General features: G+C 37.4%; 1 protein-coding gene across 1 annotated transcript in view; it reads left to right on the top strand.

Annotated features, from left to right (window-relative positions):
- The window catches only part of CDH13 (cadherin 13), a 1,264,852-nt gene that overhangs the window by 579,468 nt on the left and 659,826 nt on the right, over positions 1-25,558 (top strand). The window contains exon 5 of the mRNA XM_020992657.2: positions 25,170-25,322. Coding sequence (XP_020848316.1) covers positions 25,170-25,322 — 153 coding nt within the window. The remainder of the gene's footprint in view (positions 1-25,169; positions 25,323-25,558) is intronic.

The following is a 25,558-nucleotide window of genomic DNA, read 5'->3' as shown; positions in this document are numbered from 1 at the left end:
AGGAAGGAGGAAATTCCAGACATGGTGGACAACAATCAAAATGCATGGACTCAGAAGGTGGAGTGTCTTATGTGAGGAATACCAAGGACACCAGTGGCACTGACTTCCGGAGTACATGGGAATGAGTAATGTATAAGTAGTCAGGAAAGGCAAGAAGAGGCCAGGTTATAAAAGACTTTGAACAACACACAGAGGATTTTATATTTGGTCCTAGAAGTGATAGAGAACCATTGGAGTAGGGTTTTTTTTTCTTTAATAGGGGAAGTAACATGACCTCAGGCTTGTATTTTTTAGGAAGATGAACTTGATAGTGAGGAGGGACTTGAGGCAGAAATGCCAGTCAGAGACTATAGCAATGGTCCAGGCAGGAATGGATGAACACTTGCACCAAGGTGGTGGATTTGTTAGAAGAGAAAAAGGGCATATAGAGAGAAGTTACAAAGGTAAAAGTCAATACTTCTTAGCAACAGATTAGATTTGGGGTGAAAGGAGTGAGAAGTCCAGGACACCACCTAGTTCTAGGTCTGGGTGACTGAGATGGTGGCCTTGTCACCAATAGGAAGTTAAGAAGAAGAGAGAGTTTGGAGGAAAATATAAGTTCAGTTTTGAAATTGGTGAGTTTGACATGTCAACAGGACATCTAGTTCAAAGTATCCAATAGTCAATTTGAGGTCAGGAGAGAGGTTAGGAATGGACAAGTAATTTAAGAATCATTGGAATAGAGTGATATTTGAATAATAGGGAGCTCTTCCTTCTCCTTCTACTACTGCTACTCGCTTATATAGCAACTATTACAATCTAGGCACTGTGCTAAACAGTTTAGAAATTTAATCTTTGCAACAATCCTGGGAGTGAGGGGCTGTTATTATTCCCCATTTTACAGTTGAGGAAACTGAGGCAAACAGAATTTAAATGACTTGCCAGGGTTACACAGTTGGTAAGAACCTGAGGCCACATTTGAACTCAGGTCTTCTTGGCCTTAGGCCCATTGTTCCATCCATTGTATCACTGATGAAATCAACAGGTTTTTGAAATAGCAGAGGGAAAACAGAAGAGGAAAATCAGTCACTATAAGGACTATGGAATTTTAAATAATTGTGAACAGAAGCACCTTCCAAAATAAGCACTCATATATTTTTTCCCGTAATCTTTCCTCCTCTCCCCACTCACACTTCTCCCGTAGTACCTTGTTTAAGCTTCTCTTCTGTCTGTCCTTTATATAGGGGTAAGTGATCAATTACAGAGAAGGACCTGATGAAAGTCAGGATGACATGGCCTGTGGGCACTGATTTTCTATAGAAAGATTCAGATCTTGTGGCAATATGCTGGAACAGATACATTTGCACATGTCTCCTACAAACACAATGGTTTGTAAGGATAGGAAAATGAGGAAATGCATGGATATGAAATCTTCTTTTCCCAAACTAGCCATTTTTATATACCCTAAAACCAACCAGGCAGAAGACCTTAGTCTTAGTTTATCAAGGCTGGTATGTCATGAAATATCTGCCAAAATGTTAGCTTGGGTTGCGTAGGTAGCATGTTCCCCTCCACGTAATAGAAAACACCATGATTTATTCAAGAAAAAACATCAGTCTCTTTTAGACTTTCCCCGGAGGCACCAAACAATCTCACCACCTATTGCTTTACTGAAATTTAAACCAATTTCACTAGGCACATGTTAACTTAACCTTTTATTACAGATGTTCGGAGAAAAGAACAGAACTGATCAATAAAATAATTAAGTGCTTCATTAAACTGTAATGAAAAGAGCTACAAGTTCTTCAAATCCCATTCATTAACCAAAAAAAGTAGTTTTGTTTTTGCACAGATGAAATATTTATTGAAAATTAGTAAGTATAAATTTGATCTATTGATTTCAAATGTTTCCTTTATTTATCTGTTCCCTTTATTTCCTTTCCTTCCTCCCTTCTTCCTCCCTCTCTCACTCCCTTCTTTCCTCCCTCCCTCCCTTCTTTCCTTTCTTCCTTTTCCCTTTCTTCTTCCCTCTCTCTCTCCTTCCTTTCCTTCTTTTGCTCGCTCCTTCCTTCCTTCCTTCCTTTCTTCCTTCCTTCCTTCCTTCCTTCCTTCCTTCCTTCCTTCCTTCCTTCCTTCCTTCCTTCCTTTCTTCCTTCCTTCCTCCTTTCCTCAGAAAGTCCCATTAGCTGCCTCTTCTCTCTAAGATAAAATAGGAATTCCTTTATTTGGCTTTTAAAACTCTTCACAATCTAGCTCCAGACTATCTCTTCTATGTGAAATGATCCAACCATTTTGGAGAGCAATTCGAAACTATGCCTAAACGGCTGTAAAATGTGCATAACCTTTGACCCAGCAAAAGCACTTCTGGGGTTATATCCCCAAAAGATCACACAAATGGGAAAAGGACCAAAATGTACAAAACTATTCATAGCAGCTCTTTCTGTGGTGGCAAAGAATTGGAAATTGAGAGGATGCCCATGAACTGGGGAATGGCTGAGCAAGTTGTGGCATATGAATATAATGGATTACCATTGTGCTATATAAGAAATGATGAGGCAGACTATCTCTTCTAACTGTTGCACATTAAATTACAGCTAAATTGACCAACTTTATGTGCCTTGTGCTTTATATTTTGTCTTCTACCTCCATGGTTCTAAATATGCTGCCTCTCAGTCATTCAATGAAGAAGCATTTATTAATCACTTAGGATGTGCTAGTCACTGAGCTAAATTCTGGAAGTACAAACAGAAGCTGGAATGAACATTGTTCCTGCCCTCAAGGGGCTTACATTCTAATGTACAAAGACAACATATACAATGGAGCTGAAGGGTGGGTGAGATGAGATGGGAAGAAAGTAGGGGGGTTAGAAGGAGTAAAGAACATCTTTTGGAAATGAATCATCAGTATATCCTGGAGAGGGGTGAAGACATCCTTGGCCTTTGCTTCCTTCTTAAATTGGAAATTCTGAGAGGTCTGAACCTCCAGGATAGAGTTCCAATGTGGGAAACAGTCCAGGGGTGGAGTAAACTTCTGGTACGAAGAAGTTTGTATGGCATGGCGGAGAAAGTCCTGTAGAGATGAATCAACAAAGCATCCTGAATTGCACTGATTCTTCCTATTAGAATCAGAATGTCTTATTTGCTTCAAAGGTCCTCTTGCACTGACTCCCGTGACAGGCTTTTCATGATGCCCCAATTAGTTGGTGAATTACTTGAAAGCACAGTCTGTATTATGCATTTCTTTCTGTCTCCATTGCTTAGCACAGTGAACACAGTACACAGTAGGTACTTAGTAAATCCTACTTCATTAATTAACTACCAGTAATTCCCTTCTTCCTCAAAATTACTTATATATGGAGGTGTTGTTCCATTCCATAGAATGGAAGTTCTCTTAGGACCATCACTGGTTCCCTTTTGTCTCAGTATCCTCAGAGTTTAAGCACAGTTCCTAGCAATTTATGTTAATTCCAGTTTCTGGCTCCTGTGTCTTTTTTTTTTTTCCTTTTCTTTTCTGAGGAAAGGAGAAGTGGACCAGACCTTCAAGTTCATCAGTGCAAGGAACTCTTCACGAGAAAACTCTCTATAAATGCAGATTGACAACTATGTTACCATTTATTGTCTTAGAAAGTTGACTGGGGCATGGAGATATTAAATGACTAGTCTCCTTACACAAGCAGGAAGGGTTAGAGATGAGATTGAACCTAGGTCTTCTTGACTTTGAGGTTCTCTTTCTATCTACTGACATTGGAAGAATGCAAGTGGAACACACAGGCTAACCTGGTTATCGCTCTGTAACCCTAACAACCTTCTCCTGGACCATAAAGCATTCCTTTTGCCTCCCTCATCCTGCATCTTAAAATTCTTTCTTACTCCCTCCATAATCTTTCACCCCAAAATCTATAGGCTCCTTGTCAGGATTTTGCTATATAAGCTGAGTTCCGCCAAATAACAGTGCCTCAATTAGCATTTTTGCTAAAAGATCTGTGTGCTTTTCATGTAAATAAAGCTCCTGATTGCTAAAGAAAACATCTGAAGTGAATTCTTTCAAACCTAAACCCGGCTTTCTTGAATCTGACCTCTGCATTATCTTATTTGATGTTCACAACAATCCTGGGAGGTAGGTGCTGTTATAATCCTCTTTTATAGTTGAGGAAATTGAGGCAAAGGTTAAATGACTTGTTCAAGGTCACACAGTTAGTAAATGTCAGAGGTCATAATTGAACTCAGTTCTTCCAGACTCCAGGCCCAGCAAGCTATCATCTTTGCCACCTAGCTACCTCCAATGAATAATGCCTGAATGATTTCAGCAGGAAGTCTTGGTGATTTGGGGAGAAATAGAGGATTTTAGACTGAAAGAAGAGCAGTCGATGAAATGCAAATTCTGGGAAACGTGAGTCATGCTGAGGAAAAACAGTTTTTTTTTCTTCATTACAATAGTAATGGCTTATATAATTAGAATTAATTTCATCTTCTTTTAAGAAAGTTTTGTCTCAATTTTTTCAGCTCTTCAAGATAGCTATCTATAAATTATCTGTTTTTAGGCAAAATGACTCATCTCCAAGTATGGAATACTGTTTAAGAATAGCCTTTGTCCATGGTGGTCAATGAAGCACAAAAGATGCTTTCAGCATAATGAGAAGAAATAAAAGCTGGCCTAATACAAGAACAGTGATTATTTTGTGCTCTTTCTTGTTTGTAACATTTTGATTGACTGCCCATTAGTTCATTATATATTGCATATGCGTAACCCTCTGTTTCAAGCATGTCTATATGGAGATTGAAAAATGTTTCTCATCCATCAACCAACAGGTATTCATAGTATATCCATGATGTTCCCAGATCAAGGCCGAACTTTATGTGTGAGCCTTGGAGAAGCAAAGCCAGTTTCCTTGGCTTTTAAAATAGTAGATGTCAGAGGATGTTAGGTGATTATATAGGATAATTGAAACATCAGTGCCTTATGTATCCAACCTCTGTTCTTCCTTCATGTACCAGTGCCAATTAAAGACCAACGAAAGGCTGGAATGCTCTTGAATATCTTACACTGGCCTTCCCCAGGGTCTGATAATTCCACTATTAATTGGAAGGTCTATTTGTCTTTTGTGGGTTAAGGCATTGTGTTTCCAGCAGAGCCCATTAAAATAAAAATACTTTTCCTGGGAGGGACAATACATTAACACTTCATGAACTATTAACAACATTTTACTATATGATTATCTGTAGCTTTAAAAAGCAGGGCCCAGGGTGTAAAGGATAGTACAAAAGATTCTTGAATTGGGAGATAGATCAGAAAGGTCTGATACAGTGATAACTTTCAAGGAGTACAAGCAAGCTTTTATACCACAGTTTGGGGCATGAGGTGACAAGATCATTAATGGCCCCAAATGGGGCAAATATATTATAAACGCTGAAAAATTCTTTCAGGCAGGATTATAATTCATAAAATCGCAGATCTAGAGGGTTGAAGGGAGTTTGGATCTGATCTAATTCAATTATTTAATTATATATATGAGTAAACTGAGGCCCAAGGAGTGACTTATCAAAGGTCACACATGTAGAGAGTGGCAGAATTTTCTTGTCATAATTTTTTGAAATCTAGTTTTGTAAAGACCAAATAGATTTCTGGAGAAAATTTACCCATGAATCAGTACCCATAAATTCCAAATGCTTATACACTGGTATTTAGCAACAGGATTATTATTGACCCATTATTACTTAGCCCTCCTGTTTTGTTTTGGTTTGGGTTTTTTTTTGGAGGGGGGATGGGGATGGGAGAAGGATTTATTAAATATTGAAGGAGACTAAATTAGTACGCCTATGTTGTAAACATTGGATGGAAGGATGAATATGATTTAGTGCTCACCTTTTAAAATCACATTTAATGTATTATTTTCCCCAATTACATGTAAAAACAATTTTAACATTATTTTTCCCAAATTTTGAGTTCCAAATTCTCTTCCTCCCTCCCTTCCACCCCTCATTGAGAAAGCAACCAATTTGACATAGGTCATACATTTGTAGTCATGCAAAACACCTTTCCATGTAAGTCATTCTGTGAAAGTAAACACAGCCAAAAAAAAAACCCCTAGAGAAATAAAGTTTAAAAAAACCCCTTTGATCTGCATTCAGGCTCTATCAGTCTTTCTCTGGAGATGGATGGCACCTTTTATCATAAGCCCTGCAGAACTGTCTCTTGTATTGCTGAGGACAGCTAAGTTAATCCTGGTAGATCATCATACATTATTGCTCTTACTGTGTACAATATTATTCTGGTTCTGCTCATTTCACTTTGCATCAGTTCATGTAAGTTTTTCCATATTTTTCTGAGACTATCCTGCTCATCATTTTTTAAAGAACAGTAGTATTCCATCCCAATTATATACAACTTGTTAACCCATGCCCCAGTTGATGGACATCTCCTCAATTTCCAAATCTTTGCCACCACTAAAAAAGCTGCTATAAATACTTTTGTACACCTAGGTCCTTTTCTTTCTTTTTTTTAAATCTCTTTGTGATACAGACCTAGTAGTAGTATTGTTTGATCAAAGGATAGGCATGATTTTATGGCTCTTTGGACATAGTTTCAAATTGCTCTCCAGAATGGTTGAGTCAGCATTCAACTTCACCAATAGTGCATTAGTGTTTTAATTTTCCCACATCCCCTCAAACATTCATCATTTTCCTTTTCTGTCATGTTAGCCAATGTGATAGGTGTGATGTAGTAGCTCATAGTTGTTTTTATTTGCATTTCTCTCATCAGTTGTGATTTAGAGAATTTTAAAAAATGCCTATAGATGACTTCAATTACTTCATCTGAAAACGTCCTGTTCATACTCTTTGACCATTTTCAATTGAGGAATGGCTTTTATTTCTATAAATTTAACTTATTTTTCAATTTGAGAAATGAGGTCTTTATCAGAGAAACTTATTATAATTTTTTCACAGTAATGATTACCAACTATGTATTTCCCTTCATCCTATCCCCTCCCCCATTTATCCTACTCTCTTTCCTTTTACCCTATCCATTCTCAAAAATGTTTTGCTTCTGACTTTTACTTCCCCCCCAGCTGCCCTCCCTTCTATCAGTTCCCCCCCTTCTCTTATCTCCTTCCGTCCTATATTTTCCTATATGGTAAGAAATATTTCTACACCCAACTGAATGTGTGTATTATTTCCTCTTTGAGCCAATTACAGTAGGGTTCATGTGCTCCCCTCCCTGCTTCACTAGTCCTCATCTTAATTGTCAAATCAGCTCATCAGTATGGTTAAGAACATAAAGACCAGGAAGACAGAGACTATTTATGGTTTTCCTTAACCCAAGATTATAGAACAGTGCCTCACCCATAGAAGGTAATAAATGCTTGTTAATTTGAATTGAATTATACTTACTTAATTGAGATTGAATTGTATTGAATTTCAGTGAATAAAATGACTTGGAAACAAATGGGGCTCTTAACCTGAGGGTCCATGAACATGAGTTTTTTTTTTAATTTTTATTTTGATAACTTCATTTCAATATAATTGTTTTCCTTTTTAATTTTCTGTATTTTACTTTAGGCATTTAAAAACTCTTCTGAGAAGTGTTCCATAGACTTCACCATAATGTCAAAGGGGCAGAGGTTAAGAACCCCTAAGTTAGTTAGAAAGCTAGATGATTCAGTTGCCACAATTGTAGGCAGGCTGAATGTCCAAGACCTTCAAGTTAGAGTCACAGAAAGGCATCCCATATAAGCTGGAGCAGCCTTGGGAGTTTCCACTTTATCTCCCTTGCTCCCAATCCCCTGTGGAAATGACTCCAGTGGGGTATGAAGAGAAAGAGGTGGAGTCTCAGCAGCAGCAGCAGGAGGAGGAGAAGGAGAAGGAGCAGGAGCAGTAGGAGAGGGCAGCTCTGCTGGAAGAAACATGATGGGGTGGAGAGGCTGCTGGCAGAGAAGACAAATCATCCAAAACTATTTGCACTGTTAACATTCCCCACCAATGCTGTGACCCAGGAGGGAAATTGAATAGACCAGATAATGATTTCTGGGCTTTGAAGAGTACAAGCTGTGGAGGCAGCGGCCTGTTTCTCCACAGGGAGAGAGTCCCAAAGACAGGTGTGCAGCCCACAGCCTGAGGGAGAGTGGTAGTTTCATTTAGCTCTTTTCTCAGTCGGAGTGTGTGTTGAATGGGAGCTTCTTGAGGCTGAAATATTATCATACTCATCTATGTATCCCCATCAGTTTCCAGGATTCAGTCATTTGCAGAACATGGTATTCAATGACTATTTACTAAATTTGGTGATTAGGTATGAGAGGAAATTGGGAGGCAGACAGGGAGTAGAATATAATACAGAAAGCCCATCTTCACCCTTGGGAGACCTGCCTTGAGTATGGGCTGTGACAGATGTGGTAATGGAAATCTGGTCCCCATAGAAACCATGTCTTTCCCTAGGGATGCAAAAGTATAACAAGGAAGTTGAAGTGGTTGCATTTGGGGGCCACAGACCTTCAGGGAAAAGAAAGAAAATGGGGAAAGGCACTCACTGTTAGAAAACATGTCAGATACATATTTAGAGAAATCCTCAAAGTGTGTTCTGGAATTGTAGAATCAAAGTTTTGGGATGGGCAAGAGACTTGAGGTCAGCTAATCCAAATGGACCATTTTTATAGAAAGGGAAACTGATTAAAGTGAAAGTCTCACAGGTAGCATACATCAGGACCTGAATTTAAACCCAGTATTCTACTTCCCACCCTCTACTTCAGTACCATCGTTTACAGAGGTGTTAATCAATCCCTTAGCAGATCCCACTCAGTGACTGAGGTTATCAAAATCATTATACTACAAGCAAAGGATCTTATTAAATGTTGTCCACAAACCACAATATCTTCCATAAAAAGGGGAAAAGACTTAAGTATTGTTTTAGGAATTGTTGTCTGTGAACTTTAATGAGCAACAGTTTATAAGCAGTTTAATTCAGTTACCATTCCCACCTCAGCAACTTGTCATTTAATGTTCACCTGGTAAGGTAGATTTGCATAATTACAAGATGACAGCCAGTAAAACATTACATCACTGGCTAGTGACATAGTGTACCATCCTGCTTGGAATATAGTAGTTCTGCCTTACTAGAGGTGTTCTTGGAAAGGCTGTATGACCATTTTTGAGTGTGCTGTGGTGTGTGTGTGTGTGTGTGTGTGTGTGTGTGTGTGTGTGTGTGTGTGTGTGTGTGTGTGTGTTTATTGGTTTAGATTAATTAGGGCATCATTGGGGTTCAGTTTCCAAGACTGCTGGGGAGGTTGGGGAGGAGATGAATAGAGAGTGAAGTGAAGCATGTCTGAGGTCTGCTTGAAAGAGTTGGCCAGGTGAGGAAGTTATCCATCAGGACATTACAGTCACCTGGACAATTTATACACAGTTGATCTTGTTGGCTTCATAGACTCAGCCCTAGCTTTTCAGATGTAACTTTAGACTCTGACTCCAGGGACAACTAATGAATTACACAAGAGGTGGGCAAATGCTCAAGGACAGAATCTATTCTCCCCCCAGTCTAATTAGGTGTGTTCTTCCTTCTCTTGCTAGTGTTTTGACAGCCTCAGATGTTCCAAGTACCATATATACAGATGCTTTAATGTCTGTCAGAATTTGTATGTTTACTGAAACCCCAATTATAAGAGGAGACATCCGGCCTTTATAAGTAAAGAGTGTAATTCTTCTTTTTCTAAGACACTTAATGCATTAGCCCTCCCTTATAAAGCATTCTAATGCCTTCCATTAAAAGAATTTCAATCCATATATCATGGGGTTTCAGCAAATGGTCAATCTGAGCTGAGCTCAGATGCCACCATATGAGGTATATAAGTTTATGCAGATCTGCAAAAGGGTTTTTAATCTTAGAAGATTGACTTACATACCATGATATGCAGACATTAAAGAAAAGATATATTATCATTATTAACATTATTATCATTTTAAATCTAAAGCACCTTTTTGTCCAGTAGTTTTATCAAATTCTTATTTTAAAACACTATTTCAGGAAATCTCTTTCATCTTGCTTGGTCCGCTTGTACTTTTCCATATGTCTTGTCTCTCTGAATTAACTGTGAACAACCTCAAACATATCGTGTTTTAGTAATGCAAATCTAGAAGTGGAAAGTGCTTCAGAGACTATCTAATAACCTCACTTTACAGATGAGGAAACTGAGGAACAGGGAGCTGGAATGACTTTGCTGAGGTCACAGAAGTAATATATAGCAGCAATGGGAAGTGAAGCAAAGAACTTTCTTGCCTTTCTTTGTGTCCCCAGAACTTAATATGGTGCCTGTTACCTAGTAGACACTTAATATAAATGCTTGTTGACTAACTGACTTACTCCAGAGACATTTTTTTTTCTACGTTACCACATTATTCATTTTCGTATCCTTCATAATGCCTTGCACATGGGCACAATCAATAACAATATTATTAATTTTAACAATCAATAAAAAATAGTGGAATTGAGTTGTTTTGTGCAAGTCTGGTTTTAAAATTTTAGAGTTTTTTGTTTTGTTTTGCTGCTGTTGGTTTGTTTACATAAACAGTACATTTAGAGGCCATTTCCCCAGATGTATGGGAATTAAAAGTTGAACTTGCATAAACCTGAGAAGACAGCCTATTGATGGTTTGTGTGGGAACAGACTGTATCCAGACACCTTGGTTTGTAGTAGAATTGTTCTCCATGTAGATACTCTTTCCCTGCCATCCCTTAAATGAAAGTATTATAGACCAAGTCAAATATATGTAGTAAAACAGTGAGCCCTAAACAATAACATTCAGTAATAAGTCTAAAAATCACATCTGAATTATGGGACACAAAGTAGTGAATATTCTCTAAAATCAAACAAACAAAAATACATATGGGCTTGGTGATAGAAAAAAAGTTGGGTAGTAAAAGAGAATTGAAAAATCTGGATAGGGTACAGGGAAGAAAAAAGGGTTTTCTTCATTTGGCCATTGTGGAATGTGTTGTTGTATTCTGTAAACCCATAAAGAGACAGTTGGTCAGAATGATTAAGGCAACTTTTTGACATTTTGAGATGCTATGACAACATTCAATCTTATGTATACTATGTGAGTGAATTTATTTTCTATCAGTAAAACATAACTATTCAGAAATATGTTTTTTTTCCTGAACTACACTGAAAGAAAATATAGTATTTAACCCTTAAAAATCTGAGATTTTAGTGGCTAATGAAAGAATAAACTTCTACATTATTCTAATTTGTCTTTTTTTTTTAAACCCAGAGTTATTTCAATGGTATGAGAAAATGCCACTGTAAAAAGTCTCACCACAAATCCAGATTGGCAACTAACCTGTAATTTACAATCATAGACAATAGCCTGTGGATGATGCAAGGTTAAACAGTTTACCCATGGTGATTTAACTAGTATCAATCAATCCATCAATAAGCATTTATTAAGTACCTACTATGTGCAAGGCACCCTGTTATTTTCTGGGGATACAGAGGAAAAAAACATGAAATAGTCCCAATCTTCAAGGAGTTTATATTGTATCACTATAGCATGTCAGGTGCATTATTTAAACCTAAGTCTTCCTGGTTCCAAAGCTGACCTTCAATCTATTCTGCTTTATTACATCTCATTTCTTTGTTTGGAAGTTTAAAATATCAAATTAGAATACTTGCTGTCATATGCTTACCCCAATTAAGACTTGCCCTCGGAGGCGTTATACTGTGCTTAGCTGAGAATTTCATTAACTTTGTAAGATAAATTTATTTTGGCACAACCTGATATGAACATTCTCATTTTCTTGGCCAAGTTACACTGTGCTAGTTTATTCACTGTTTCTCTAAGTGAACCATTTCTCTTCAAGAAGAGTAAAGAGGAAATATTTATTATATTAATATTTTGTACCTCTGTCAGAGAGTCATGGTTATGATAGGGAGAGGAACGTCAATTGAAGTTGTCATGTCAGGAAGATGAATCAGTTGGAGCAGTGTTCATACAGTCTGTTTCTGAGTATTTGTCCTCCTAAGAGAAGGGAGCATGGTATGGATGATTAGGGGATTTATGTCAGCATGGGGAGGGAGATGCCCCCTTGCCCCTTTGGAAAGACTGGAGTGGCTCCAAAACAGATGTCTTGGAAGGAGAAGAAAGAATTTGCTTTGCATCCCCTTCCTGGGGAATAATTGTTCTCCTAAGTAGCTCATGGCTGCCTGAAACAAGTGTTAGATCCATCCTTAGTGTACCTCATTTCAAATCTTGTCTGTTATCTGTATGACAATGGGAAAGTAACATCTCTTTTCTAGACTTGTTTTCCCCTTCAAATATGACTAATTTTAGTGGAATTGATCCCTTCCAGATCAAATCTACGATCATCTGAAATGCGTTGTGTTTTCCTTATAATTTCTCCTTATGTACCAGGTGGGAACACGATCTCTGTTGTGTATTTCTGATGTAGGGAGGGAAGATTATGTGTTTCAAAGTTAGTGGTCCTGTAGTTTTCTTTTAGTTCTCATAAGGTGTTTTTTTTTCCATTTTGAATTCCCATAGTCTTAGACAGCTTACCTGTGAAGTTGTATTTTGCTCTCTAGAGTAGCTTTTTTCCCAGCAATACAATGCTGTCTTGTGAAGGCTGTTTATCACTTGTCTGCTTACTGATTCCAATACAACTTCTCTTGAGTTCAGCAAGGGGTTAAGACTAGAGATGTTAAAACCTCATGTGGACCATCTTTATCATATCTTTACTCATACCTTCCTGCATGCACCACTGTTTTCTCCCTGACTTCCCATGAGTTATAGGGGTTTTTTTTTAATAGGAAAGGAAATCTGGATGTTTTAGCCCATCATGAGGATATAAAACTTTCTGTTGAATTAGAGTTCTGTTGCAGTGTGACTAAAAACAACTTCACATACTCCAGTTCTGTAGAATGGGTATGATTTCAGGTAGGTTTTGTTTTTGTTTTCTTTTTTAGAGGAGACTATAATGACGCTAGCTTTAATTTCTAGACTTAACTTTCATACCTTAACACTGTTAATTCACAATGAACACTTTTTCAGGGGTTTATCATTAAGCTAAGGAGGGGCCCATCATTGCCTTTTCTTTTTCTTTTTTTTTTTCAATCCCCAGGGCTTAGCACAGTATTTAATACAGAGCAAGACAGAATTGTATTTAGAGCTTTGGCTTTGAATCCATTAAAATGTGAATCTTGACTCATACTTTTTAGCTTTGTGAACCAGCACATATCACTTTAACTGCTCTCAGCCTCAGTATCCTCATCTCTAAAATGGAGAAAATAAATTAAACCTACCTGACAAGTGTGTATGTGTATGTGTGTGTGAATCAAATGAGATATATAAAGCACTTTGTAAACCTTAAAACAGTATATAAATGCTAGCTATTATTAATGAATGCTTGCTGACCATGAATGCTGACCATGAATGAATATACAGAAGCCATGAGATTTTCAGTTATTATTAACATCCTTCATCTAGCAAAGATTCTGAACTGGGAGTCTTCTAAGTCTAGGCCCTGCTGCTAGTTAGCTGTGAAAAGTTGAGCAAATCACTGTATTAGGACAGCAGTTTCCTCATCTGTGAAATGAGGGAGTTACATTACCTGATCTGAATGATCTGTTCCAGTTCTGACTTTCAGTGGTTTCATGATGCCAGAGTAGACATGAAAAATGTCACTTTATATGTCATTTACAATGTAAAGTAAATTATAGAGAGAAAAATAATGAAGGAGAAGTCCATACAGGAATACCTATATCAGTTCCATTGCCCACCTTCCATCCTGTGGGTTGATGCCTTTGACAGAGACATTTTGGGATAGATGAGAGATATTGGGTATGGTGACCCAATAATCACATATGCTTCTATGTCAGTACTTGGCTCTCTGGCATATAAAAGATTCAGATCCTGCATCCCCTTAGGAGAAGTATCCAACCAATATTAATATTTTAGAAATACTAGAAGTTAGAAGAATAACCATTATTCATCAGTAGCACCTCCGTGACATTAAAATGAAATAATGGATTTTTTTTTAAAAGACAGAACGACTCTAGTTGTAGAACTATAGAAATATTCCTCTCTCGGGGACGCTGCATTCTTCGCTTTTATATTTTTTTCTCCTCTTGAGAACATTTTGATTTACTTCTGTGATAAGCTTATAACAACTAGGGAAGGCAAGAGCTGGAATGAGCAGAGCTGGGAGGGAGAAGGAGATGGCAGATGAGAAATGGGTCCTGGTAAATTTGTTTGGCTCTAAGTCAGAAAGTATCACTGACTGTGTGCATCCATTCTGTGGTGCAACACAGGTGTTATGCCTGTGTCAAACAGAGATCTGACCTTCTGCCAACCTAGGTTGGTAGATCCTGGGGCAAGGTATCTTTCTGGTAAAAAAAAATAACAAATCATAGGAGTCCTATTTTCACTATAGTTGCAGCCTTGGGAATATAAGCCTTCTCCTGTAACCTCCTTGAGCCTCGGTTTTCTCATCAGTAGAAAGAGAGAATTGAGCTACATAACCTCTAAGGTCCTTCCTAGCTCTAGATATATGATTCTGCGATCCTATGAGGCTTTCAAGGGTTATCTTATTGAGATCTCATAAATCTTAAGGGAAAAAAACAACAAAAACTATACAATTTTTGGTTGAATCAGAATCACCCTTGAGCATTTCCACATGACATTTTGGTAGAGGAAGACAGATACAATCCCTGCATGTGTATGTTCTTTTTTTTTTCTAAAGTTGATCCTTTGAGTGAGGATGAAATTGGGAGGTTTTAATCAATTTTTCCACAGAGAAATGGAAACTTAAAGAAACAAAAATAATTGCTATTAAACAACATTTATTCTGTGTCAGAGTTTAGAACAGGTGAAAAGACAATTGATAGAAACTCAAAGGTGTGCTAATGTCCCGCACATTGGATTGGGTTTCTTGGACTCCTTCAGTCCAAAAATCATATATTAGGCACTTACTATGTGCAGAATATTGTAATTGATTCTAGGGTAGATTTAGATAAGACAAAATTCATGATGTTTATTGTCTTGGAGAGAAAATAATTGACAAGAACAATATAAAATAGAGCATATGAAGTATTTAAAATCTAAGACTTGAAAGGAACCTTAGAGATTACTGAGGTCAACCATCCATCAATGCAAGAATTCTCTGTAAAATAAAACTTAATGTAAAAAGAAATTATAATGAAATAAAAATGTACCTTAATCTGCAGAACATGGCACATAACTATGTTGTATACAACAAATTAGAATACTAGTTTTGCTTAAATGCATTTTTTCTCTTTCTTTTTGATTCTTTGTTAAAAGTGATGACTCTCTATATCGGGCTGATATATTGGAAATAAAGGTGATATAAAGCCAAAGATGATATTAAAGTATAATATGTATGTATATGTGCATATGTATACACATATGCACATATACATATTATATACATCCGATCTATACAGAGACATAAAATAATGAAGGTGATATAATACTATAACATATACATATAGATGTACACACATATATGTCTATGTCTATATTCATATTTAGATCTAGATATCTAGATATCAATATTTCTATCCCTTATTGATATGAGGTCATCCAGATTTGAATTCTTTTTAATAATTATGAGCTCATTATTTCATGAGATAATCAATCCCATTCCATTTTAGATTAGCTAATTCCAATTTAAAGTTCCCTGCCACTCAACTGAAGTCTTCAAGCAAAGGCTGAACTGGTTGATCACTTATCAGTGGATATTATAGCTTTCATTATGTGGATAGGGCTTATGTCAGATAATTCCTGAGGTCCTTTTCCACTCTGAGATTAAGCAATTCCAATAATTCTAATTTTTAGAAAATAATTTTTTTGTAATGAGCCAAAAATTGGCCTTCTTGGACCTTCAATCCAATAGACATTTGCTAAGCATTTATTGAGTATAAAGTACTGTGCTAAGCATTGGAGAAAATACTAAGGTGAAATGAGATATGACCCCTGCCCTAATAGAGCTTGAATTTAGTCAAAGGATAACAAATACACACACACAAACACACACACTATGAATAGAATGTCATAAGTGTCTAAGAGAGGTTCAATGAAAGACTTAAGGTCAAGAGACAAAAAAAAACAAGCATTGTCATTTGATAGCAATAATTGTGAAGAAGTTTTTTGTTATTTTTTGTTTTGTTTTGTTTTTCCCCTCTTGGCATCAAGGCTAGATCTACTTATCTGTATCTTCTATCAATTGCTCTTAATTATTTTCATAATTTCCAGGCTAAAAAATGTAAATTATTGTAGCATGAGATTTCACATCGTTTGTTTGGAGAGGAACATGTCATTGAATGATTTATGCTTGTATGTACTTAAATGTAAATCCTCATTTGGAACTGTGATTTTAGTGATTCAGGTACTCCCACCAATGACAAATATCATAATTCATCCATACCTGTCCATCCTCCTCTTCAGCTTTTGGCCTTGTCCTCCCATAAGTTTCCCATAAAGATCCTATTTTTTGTGCTAAGGGCCTTCCTTGATTTCTTCTGACATTATAAGGATGCCAATGTAGCAAGAGAGCTTTCCACTCTTACCCCAGAAGATTAGTCTATCTTTATCACATGTGCTCTTCCTTGATGTTATACTTTATTCATTCTTCAAATTTCCTTGTGTTGCAATGTATGTGAAGAAATGCATATGTGAGTTTGTCTACCTTCATGCCAAGTATAATGCTAATGTCCTGATGACAGAAAGAAAAGCAAGAGGAGAAAGAGAAGAAGGATGAGGAGGAGAATAAGACAAGAAGAAGCAGCAGCAGCATTTTTTTTATCTCCTAAATAGAGAGTTTTAAATTTTTGTACTTTCATTCTAATGGTTGAAACTGTATTTATCATGGAAATCTCTGACATATTTGCAAACACTAACTTCTGGGTTGACCTTGTTTTCAATTAAAGAACAATTACCACAAGAGCTGATGCACTAACCTAATCTCCTGCAGTTTTGATCAAAGCAAGAAAGTAGCCAAAGGGCAACTACTGATGTTTCCTGGGAGAACTGAGGCTTTGTGTATACACTCTGATTACAAGGAGGCCAAGATCCAGCTGTAGAAAACTGAGTCTCACTCTTTCCCTTAGCTGTGAGTCAGACAAGGGCATAGATATTTGGTTTCATATTAATGTGGAAACTATAACACGAAATTGATAGACACAAAATGAACATAGTAACTCCTACAAGATGGAGAGTTTGGAAAGCTATGCACAGAAAAGGCCTGGATATTTCAATAGCATCCAAGGGCATGATTAATATATTATCCTTTAAGAAGGAAATATTGATGCAGAAACTTCCAAATTGTGCCATTATTCTGCCAATGCCTCATGGAGTGTTAAAATCTAGGCACATGGAACATGTTATTGCTAGTTATTTGACAGAAGAGGAATATGAACAGACATGCACAAGGACACAAAGGGGAAACACACACACACACACACACACACACACACACACACACAAACTCATTACCTTGCCTTAAATCAAAGGATCTGGGTTCAATTTCTGACTCTGCCCCTTGCTAGCCATATCACAAGATCGTTAATTCAGAACTGGAAGAAACATTATCAAACATCTGTTCTAACAACTTCATTTTACAAATCAAGAAGCTAAGGTGTATATAGGTTAAGCAATTTGTTCAAAGTAATTTGAGATTGCAGAGCTGGAATTTGGACATAGTTTTTTGAATTTGTGATCCATTTCTCTTTTGCATTTGTATCTCAAGTGCTTATCACAATGCCGAGCACATAAGGAGCACTTAATAAACACTTTTTCATTCACTCAGTTAGTCTCTGCCCCATGTATTTCACCTTTCTGAACCTGTTTCCTCACCTATAAGAAGGGAATAATCCTATTTGTTACCCACCACAAAAGTTTGTTATAAAAAAAGAGCTTGAAACTGTAAAGCATGAGATGTGTAAGCTATTATCATTATTATGTAAAATAGAACAATATGATCTGAATGAAAATCAGGAACTGAGACTTAGAGCTTTATGAAACCTTTGAGGTCATCTAGTCCAAGTCTCTCATTTTCCAACAATGCAACTATTCTAAATTTTTTCATTACTTCTCAAGCCTTCAATGGAACATCTTCCCAATTGAGTAGCAGAGGATCTTACTTCATATATCACTGAAAACAAAAGTAAAACCAAAACTGAGGTCATCTCATTTTCCCTCTTTCCCATCTCAGATGTCTTTTCTCACTATATCCTTTTCACTCCCATCTCACATGAAGAACTGGCCCTTCTCCTTGCCAAGACTAATTCTTCTCCTTTAATCCCATTCCTTGCTTCTTTTCCAGTAGATCATCCTCTCTATCATCCCATTCTTTCTCTGATCTTCAATCTCTCCCTATCTATTGGCTCTTTCCCTCCTATATATAAACATGCCCTTTTCTTACCCATCCTGAAAAAAGAAAAGCTCACTTTATCTCACCTTGCCTTCTGGCTATCATCCTAAATCTCTTCTGCTTTTCTTGGCTAAACTCCTTGAGAAAACCACTCACAGCCTCTACTTCTTCTCTTATCATTCAATTCTAAAACCTCTTCATTCTGGATTCTAACCTCATCATTCAATAGAAACTGCTATCAACAAAGTCAATGATGATATCTTGACTACCAAGTTTAATGGCCTTTTCTACATCCTAATCCTTCTGGACCTGTCTACAGCTTTGGGATCCTGTTTGTCAGCTTATCCGGGATACTTCTTTTTATTTAGGTTTTTATGACACTATTCTGTCTCCCCATGTCATGCTGACTCTCTAGCTAGTGATTAGTCTAGATGGGCTCCCCAAGGCTCCATCCTGAGTCTTCTTCTATTCCCCTTCTTCACCAGAGATTTTTAACCTCTTTTGTATGTGACATGGACCCTTCTTTACAGTCTGGTGAAACCTATAAATCCCTTTATACAATTATGTTTTTAAATGAATAAAGCAAAATGCATAGGATTACAATGGGGACCAATTGTGTTGAAATACAACAATAACAACAAAATAATAATGACAGTGATTGTAGCTAATATTTTTATAGTGCTTACTATGTGTCAAGCACTATGCCCAGTCCTTTACAAATATTTTCTCATTTGCTGCTCACAACAACCCTGGGAGGTGGGTCAGATTATTATTCCTATCCTATAGCTGAAGAAAATGAGGCAAGTAGAAGTTAAGTTACTTGTCTGAGGTCACACAGCTATTGAGTGTCTGAGCTGGGATTTAAACTCAGGTCTTCCTGTCTCCAGGCCCAGCATTCTATCTACTAATCTATCTAGCTACCTCACTATTTAAATATATTGAAAAAACAAACAAACAAACAAAAAAGTTCACACACCTCTAGGTTAAGAATCCCTGTGCCATATTCTTTTATCTGATGATCTCAACAGCTCCATGGGTATAATAATCATTTCTAGGCAGGTGATATGCCTAGCTTATTTTAATAGCCTTCTGGTTGGTCTCCTTGACTGAAGTCTCCTCCCACTAAGTTGCCAAAGTGATTTTTCTAAAGTACACGTCTAACCATGTTGCCTGAATTCTACTTAGTAAACTGCAGTGACTCCCTATTATCTCTAGGACCAAATCAGCTGTTTGACTTTCAAAGTTCTTCACACCCTGACCCTTTCCAAAATTTCTAGGCTTTTTACACTTTACTCCCCTCCCCCATCTTCCACATGCTTTATGATCTCTGTCAAAAGAGGCCATCAAGTTATATTGTTGGCTCATATTAAAATTAGAGTCCATTAAAACACTGAAAAATTCTATAGCTACAGAAGCAAAATGGAGTAATTGATAGAGACCTCACCTCAAAATTAGGAAGACCTGGGTTTGAATCTACTACCTGTCGTATACATTTTATGTGACTGTGACCCATCATTGTGATCCAAGTCAACTTTTTAAGGCTGTCACTTACTGAATAGGTAATGAGGAAGCTCCCCATTAAAAGCTTGTTCAATAATGAAATCACAATTTCTTTTTTTTGTTTTTGTTTTGTTTTGTTTTGTTTTTAAGCCTAGCTACAGTTCTCCCACTCTGAACTCATGCAATTGAAATTTTGTCTCCAGATATAGTACTTGTCATGTATTCCTAATAAATTGCATCTTTGATTCATCCCATTGTGCTAGCCTGTCATGAACTTCTTCAGATTCTGAATCTCTAATTTAACATATAAATTATTTCTTCTAGCTTTGTGTCTTTCCCAAATTCACTAAGCCTGACTTCTGTGCCCTTAACCAAGGAATAGAGAAACATTTCTTATCAATAATCACTAATGATGACACTCAAGCTGATTTTATGGGATTTCTGAACCAGAAAAGAAAGGAAACCAAGAAACCTTCAGAGAGTTAGGGTGGATATGTGGAAGATGATAGAAGATGGACATGAGGAAAAGCCCCTCCCCCAGCCCTACCAGGGCAAGGTCGAGGGGTAGGCATAAACTTTTCTCTCAATTTTTGCTTCTATATGGCTTTTCCCTCCTTCTATATGACACAGATCTATCTTTGCCAATACTGTTAAACTATGACAATTGGCCTTTTCTGACTGGTCACTACCACAGTGAGGTTAAGTCACTTCATACAAGTAATGAAAAAAAGTGGCTTCTGGGATGTGCATATCTGCACTTACTGGCACCTGGGAATGATAGATAGTTTTCCTTGTCATTAGCTTTCTTTCTCCTTTAAACTAAAAATGAAAAAAAAAATACACACAGTGAAAAGTGGTATGGAATTACACAGAATAATAGGAGACTCTAATTGTGAAAGCCTGTTTTGTGATATAATAGGAGTTAGCAGCTAAAGCATTAGCAGATATTCACACCTCAGCACACTGCTGAATTTATTCTGACTAAAAGCATTACCTGAGTTTTCTTATATTCTGTTACATTAAAGAAGAAAAAAAAGAAGAGGAAAAGGCCACCTGCCTCCCTATGAGGGCAGCCCAGCAGCCTCCTGGAAACTTTAGGGAGTTTAACACAGTATAATGGAGGTCATTTCGAAACTGGCTTGCTTAGCCTGGTAGGTTTTGGATGAATGACTAAGGGCTAGTTTGTTGTTTCATAGGCATTTCACAAACCTTACTCCTCTCTGATCCCATCAGATCTACTCAGCTAAGCAAGTGAAGACTGGGTTAGTCCCTAAGACCCCTCCTGGGAACACAGAGGTGCTACAGAAAATAGCTAGTGATTGAAGAGAACTCTCTCTTCCCCCAGGGCCTTAGTTAAACTCAGAATCAATTCTGTCATTCAAGGGGCCCTGGGCAAGTGTAACTATTCCTAGGAAATATCGGCCAAAGTAGATTCTATGGGCTTTCTCTACCCTTTCCCCTGAAGAACATTTACCTTCCAAGGACCTTAGTACCATACGCATTCCTTCTTGTCCTTGGTTAGGGTGTCTGTGACATAGTCCTAAACCATTTCCTTACGTGTTTATGCTGTCACCAAGTCATAGCTATGCAGGAAAGCAGGAGGAAGTCATTCAGAAAAGGGTGGTGTAGTATAAAGAATTCTGGGTTTGGAGTCAGAAGACCTGGATTTGAATCCTGACTCTGCCACTACTTCTGTGACCTTGGCCATTCTCTTAATCTCTCTGTGTCCCAGTTTCCTTGCACATAAAATGAGAAGGGTGGATTAGAAGACTTCCAAAGTTTCTTCCAATTCTCTATTTATTACATAATGATCCTATGATAACCAAGCATTTCATAAGTGCTTATCACATCTTAGACACTGTGCTAAGCATTGGGAATACAAAGACAAAAATGAAACAGTCTTTGTCCTCAAAGAACTTCTGTTCAGAAAATCACCAGAAGGCAAGTTCGATGTCATATAGTCAAATTGTCTCTTTTTACCTAGGATGAAACTATGACTCAATAAAATTAGTTGTCCAAGGTTAAATAGATGCTAAGTAGGGAAGCTGGGATTGAAAATCAGGTTTCTGATTCTAAAATCTAGTACTTCTACTGTCCTATGATGACAGGTATGAAGAATTGATGCATTCCTAGTTAAAATCCCATGAAATCACAAGTGATTCTTAATGCTTGGCTATCCTAGTGAACATGGATTGATTGGGAAAAAAAAAACTGTTCAGGAAACAAATGTATTCTCCTCCCACCTTAACAAAAGTATCCATTCTCTTCATGCTGTGCATATAGTCACTTTTTGGAGTAGGTAGATGGTGCAGTAGATATAGTTCTGGGCCTGGAGTCAAAATGACTCATCTTCCTGAGTTTAAATCTGGCCGTGGACATTTATTAGTTGTATGACCCTGGACAAGCTACTTAATCCTCTTTGCCTCAGTTTCCTCATTTGTAAAATGAGCTGGAGAAGGAAATGGCAAACCACTCCAGTATCTTTGACAAGAAAGCCCCCAACAGGATATGAAGAGTTTGACGTGACTGAAACAACTAAACAATAATTCACTTTAGTCAAGTATGCTGGAGGTGGGGTGGGGTACAGGTGTGACAGAGTAGAGAATTCTTACTCTGATCATTCAGCAAAGCCTTTGAGCCTATGACCAGCCACTCACTACCTGTAGTTAAATAAAGGATATCAGAGAAAGAGAAGAAATCCAGAATACAACCATCTGGGATTATTACAGGATCCATCCTTAGGGTCAGAGTGTATAACCCATTCTCATTTTATAGTTGGAGACACTGATGCCTGTTATGGAAAAGGATGTGCTCAAGGTCACTCAGCAGAGGAAAGCTACAAACCAAGCCTCCTGAGTTCTGACTAAGAGAACATTTCCCCTTATACAAACGAGATTATAAAAAATAGTTAGACTCCTAGATAGTTTACACCCTCATGTCTATGCCATGTATTTTGTTTTATGTTGGGTTTCCATGGGCTTGCTGAGGAACCACCATTTATGACCTTGTTTCCATGGAGAAAGGTGTTCTAAGTTCTAAACAGGAGACATAAAAACAAACTTTTACAACATTGGCTATGGTGTGCATTTCCATATTCCAACTGACAGCTCATAGGCCTTGTGCTCTATTGATCTGTTTATAATTAATGCTCTTGAACCATACAGACATTCTCTAGTCCCTGTCTATTAAATACTCATTTTTTAGTGATCCCTGCCAACACCATGACAATAAAAAGCATGACTATGTGGTGTTTACGTTATCTGATGAACATAACCTGTGTGCTATCTGCATTATGTGGTAATTATCCTTAAGCTCACTTTATCCTTCCATACTCTGAGGGTTTTGTGGGGAAGGTGTTGTTTTTTAAACATAAGGGTTTGGTCATCACAGATTCTTAGGAAATATGAATTGCAATAAATTACATTGTTGTGATCTATATATTTAAGTTGGAAAGATGAAAGAAAGAAAGAAACAAAAAATGTCTCCAAATGGATAGTTTCAGCAAGTGTCTGAATTCTCAAATTCAAGGCTCGGCAGTGGGAAGAATAGGACTTCCTATAAATTGAACTTCATTAGAAGAGCTGACCAGACAGGTGGGAACCACAGAAAAAGAGAAGATGGAAGACACTGTGGAAAGAGCTGCTTTTCCTCATTCATCCCTTTCTGCTCAGGCATAAAAGTTGTTTGACTAGTGACCTTAGAGCCAGTCTAGAAACAGCCAGAAAGACTTAGAGGTGGTGTTTTTATGGACCCAGACTTTTGTTTGTCTTTTTCTGGAACTCTAAGCAATGAACTAAGGTGAAGTGCCTCAGGCTGCCAGAGAGATATTATCATAGGGTGGCTCAGAAGGAGCAGGGAGAAACCATGACCAGGTTCCTTTCCAATGCTGGGAAATTTCATTGTGAGTTCTAATTAGGTTGTAGAGAGTTCAATTAAGCTAAGCCGTGATTAAAAAGTTTTAATCAGAAAGCTTGCATTTCTGCCCACATGATTCTATTTCTTTTAAATCTTGCTTCAAATGACATTTTTTCTTAATATTAGGTACACCTCTATCTACTAAAGGCCTCCTCTAATGCCTTGTCATGGTGTGGAGGTAACTATGGGCTCTCAAAGACCAGACCTGAAGATTTACCCTTTGCTATATCCTACTAAAGGGGGGAGGTAATAAATATTTTTAGTAGAGGCTTGGGGATTAACATTATGAGTATTAAGACCAAAGTAGCTAATTTTGGAGAGGTGGATGGCTATAGCGCTATTTGTTTAGCTATAGCCTAAGACTCTCTTGTAAGCATATGAGGTTGGATTCTGTATCAGTGAGAAGGTGTGTACATGCCAATGAAATTACCCATTCTTAATATCTTGAAGTTAAACCATTACATATACATAGTAAATGAGTGCTTAATCATTATTACTTTATTCAGTAGATTTCATGAGTATGTATGTTTCTCCAAGGAAATCTATTTGGATTCTTGAGATAATTTATATTTTACTTCCAAATTGTCCAGGTCATTCCCTTATTTGCTTGTCCTCGGCAGTAGAGGCGTAATAATGATTCTTAGACAGGAATTCTATGAAACATTCAAGAGAGTCTATAGCCTTTGGGAGCTATTGTCTCATCTTGCAGAATGTCTTCCACATTCTCAGTTTGCCTCAATTTCTGTTTGGATAAATGAATATAATTTATTTATTGAGTACTTACCATATATCAAACAGTACACTAAGCCCCAAGAATACAAATATAAAAAACGAGAGGGTCCCTGACTTCAAGCGGCTTATGCTTCAATAGGAGGACACAACAAATACGTAGAGAGGAATGGTGGCTAGTGAAGGAAGTTTTGGTTTGCAGAATGAAGATGGTAACTTCATCCATAAAGTTGGTAAATGTCAAGTTGTCTCCAGAAAGAGTGATGTCATTGACTTGATTCAAGTGCCCAAAGCAAGGCATGAGAAGTAGGGGAAAGACGAGAGTTATAAATACAAGTACAACAGGTCAGATGGCTAGAGCGGTTGTGAAGCATGTTCCGATATTTGCCTAGTGATCTAGATCTATCTAGTTGTCTGGATAAGTTTGTATTCATTTGGTCATCCAGAACAGGATACTTGAAACTACAGACTATATGGCTCAATATAAGTTGGACATTGAAGTCTAGTGTTATTTTGTTATTTTTTTGTCTAACCATCCTCTGTGTTACAGGTGTTACAATCTGAAATTAGCAGCTATGATTTACTGGCTTACAACTGGAATGTGAAGTTCATTTTCAGTTGTATCCAAATTCATAATTTTATTTTATTCTATTTCATTTGCTTCTATGACATAGGTTGTGGATAATGATCGACCAGAAGGGTCCAAATTCCGACTTACTGGAAAAGGTGTGGATCAAGAGCCAAAAGGCATTTTCAGAATCAATGAAAATACAGGGAGTGTCTCAGTGATGCGGACTTTGGATAGAGAAGTAATGGCTACTTATCAGGTAAGTTCCATTTGGTTCTCATACTGAATAGCTGTTTTTTTTAAAGTCTGCTTTGTATTTTTGCTTTTTAATTTTTCTTTGCCTCACCAAACCTGTTGATATAGCATATCTCTCCCTGAGGGTACTACTTTTAAGTAGAGAGTGCTAAGCGATGTGTTTGCCACTGTCCCTATTATCAATAGCTCATATGTTTGAAGTTAGGGCCAAGATTCAGAATGGCCTTGGTATCCACATGA

This window comes from Phascolarctos cinereus, unplaced genomic scaffold (genome assembly GCF_003287225.1).
Source record: "Phascolarctos cinereus isolate Bilbo 61053 unplaced genomic scaffold, phaCin_HiC Scaffold_2;HRSCAF=192, whole genome shotgun sequence".
NCBI classification, from domain to species: Eukaryota; Metazoa; Chordata; class Mammalia; order Diprotodontia; family Phascolarctidae; genus Phascolarctos; species Phascolarctos cinereus.
The sequence above is the reverse complement of the archived record's forward strand: the minus strand, read 5'-3'. Positions and strand labels throughout refer to the sequence as shown.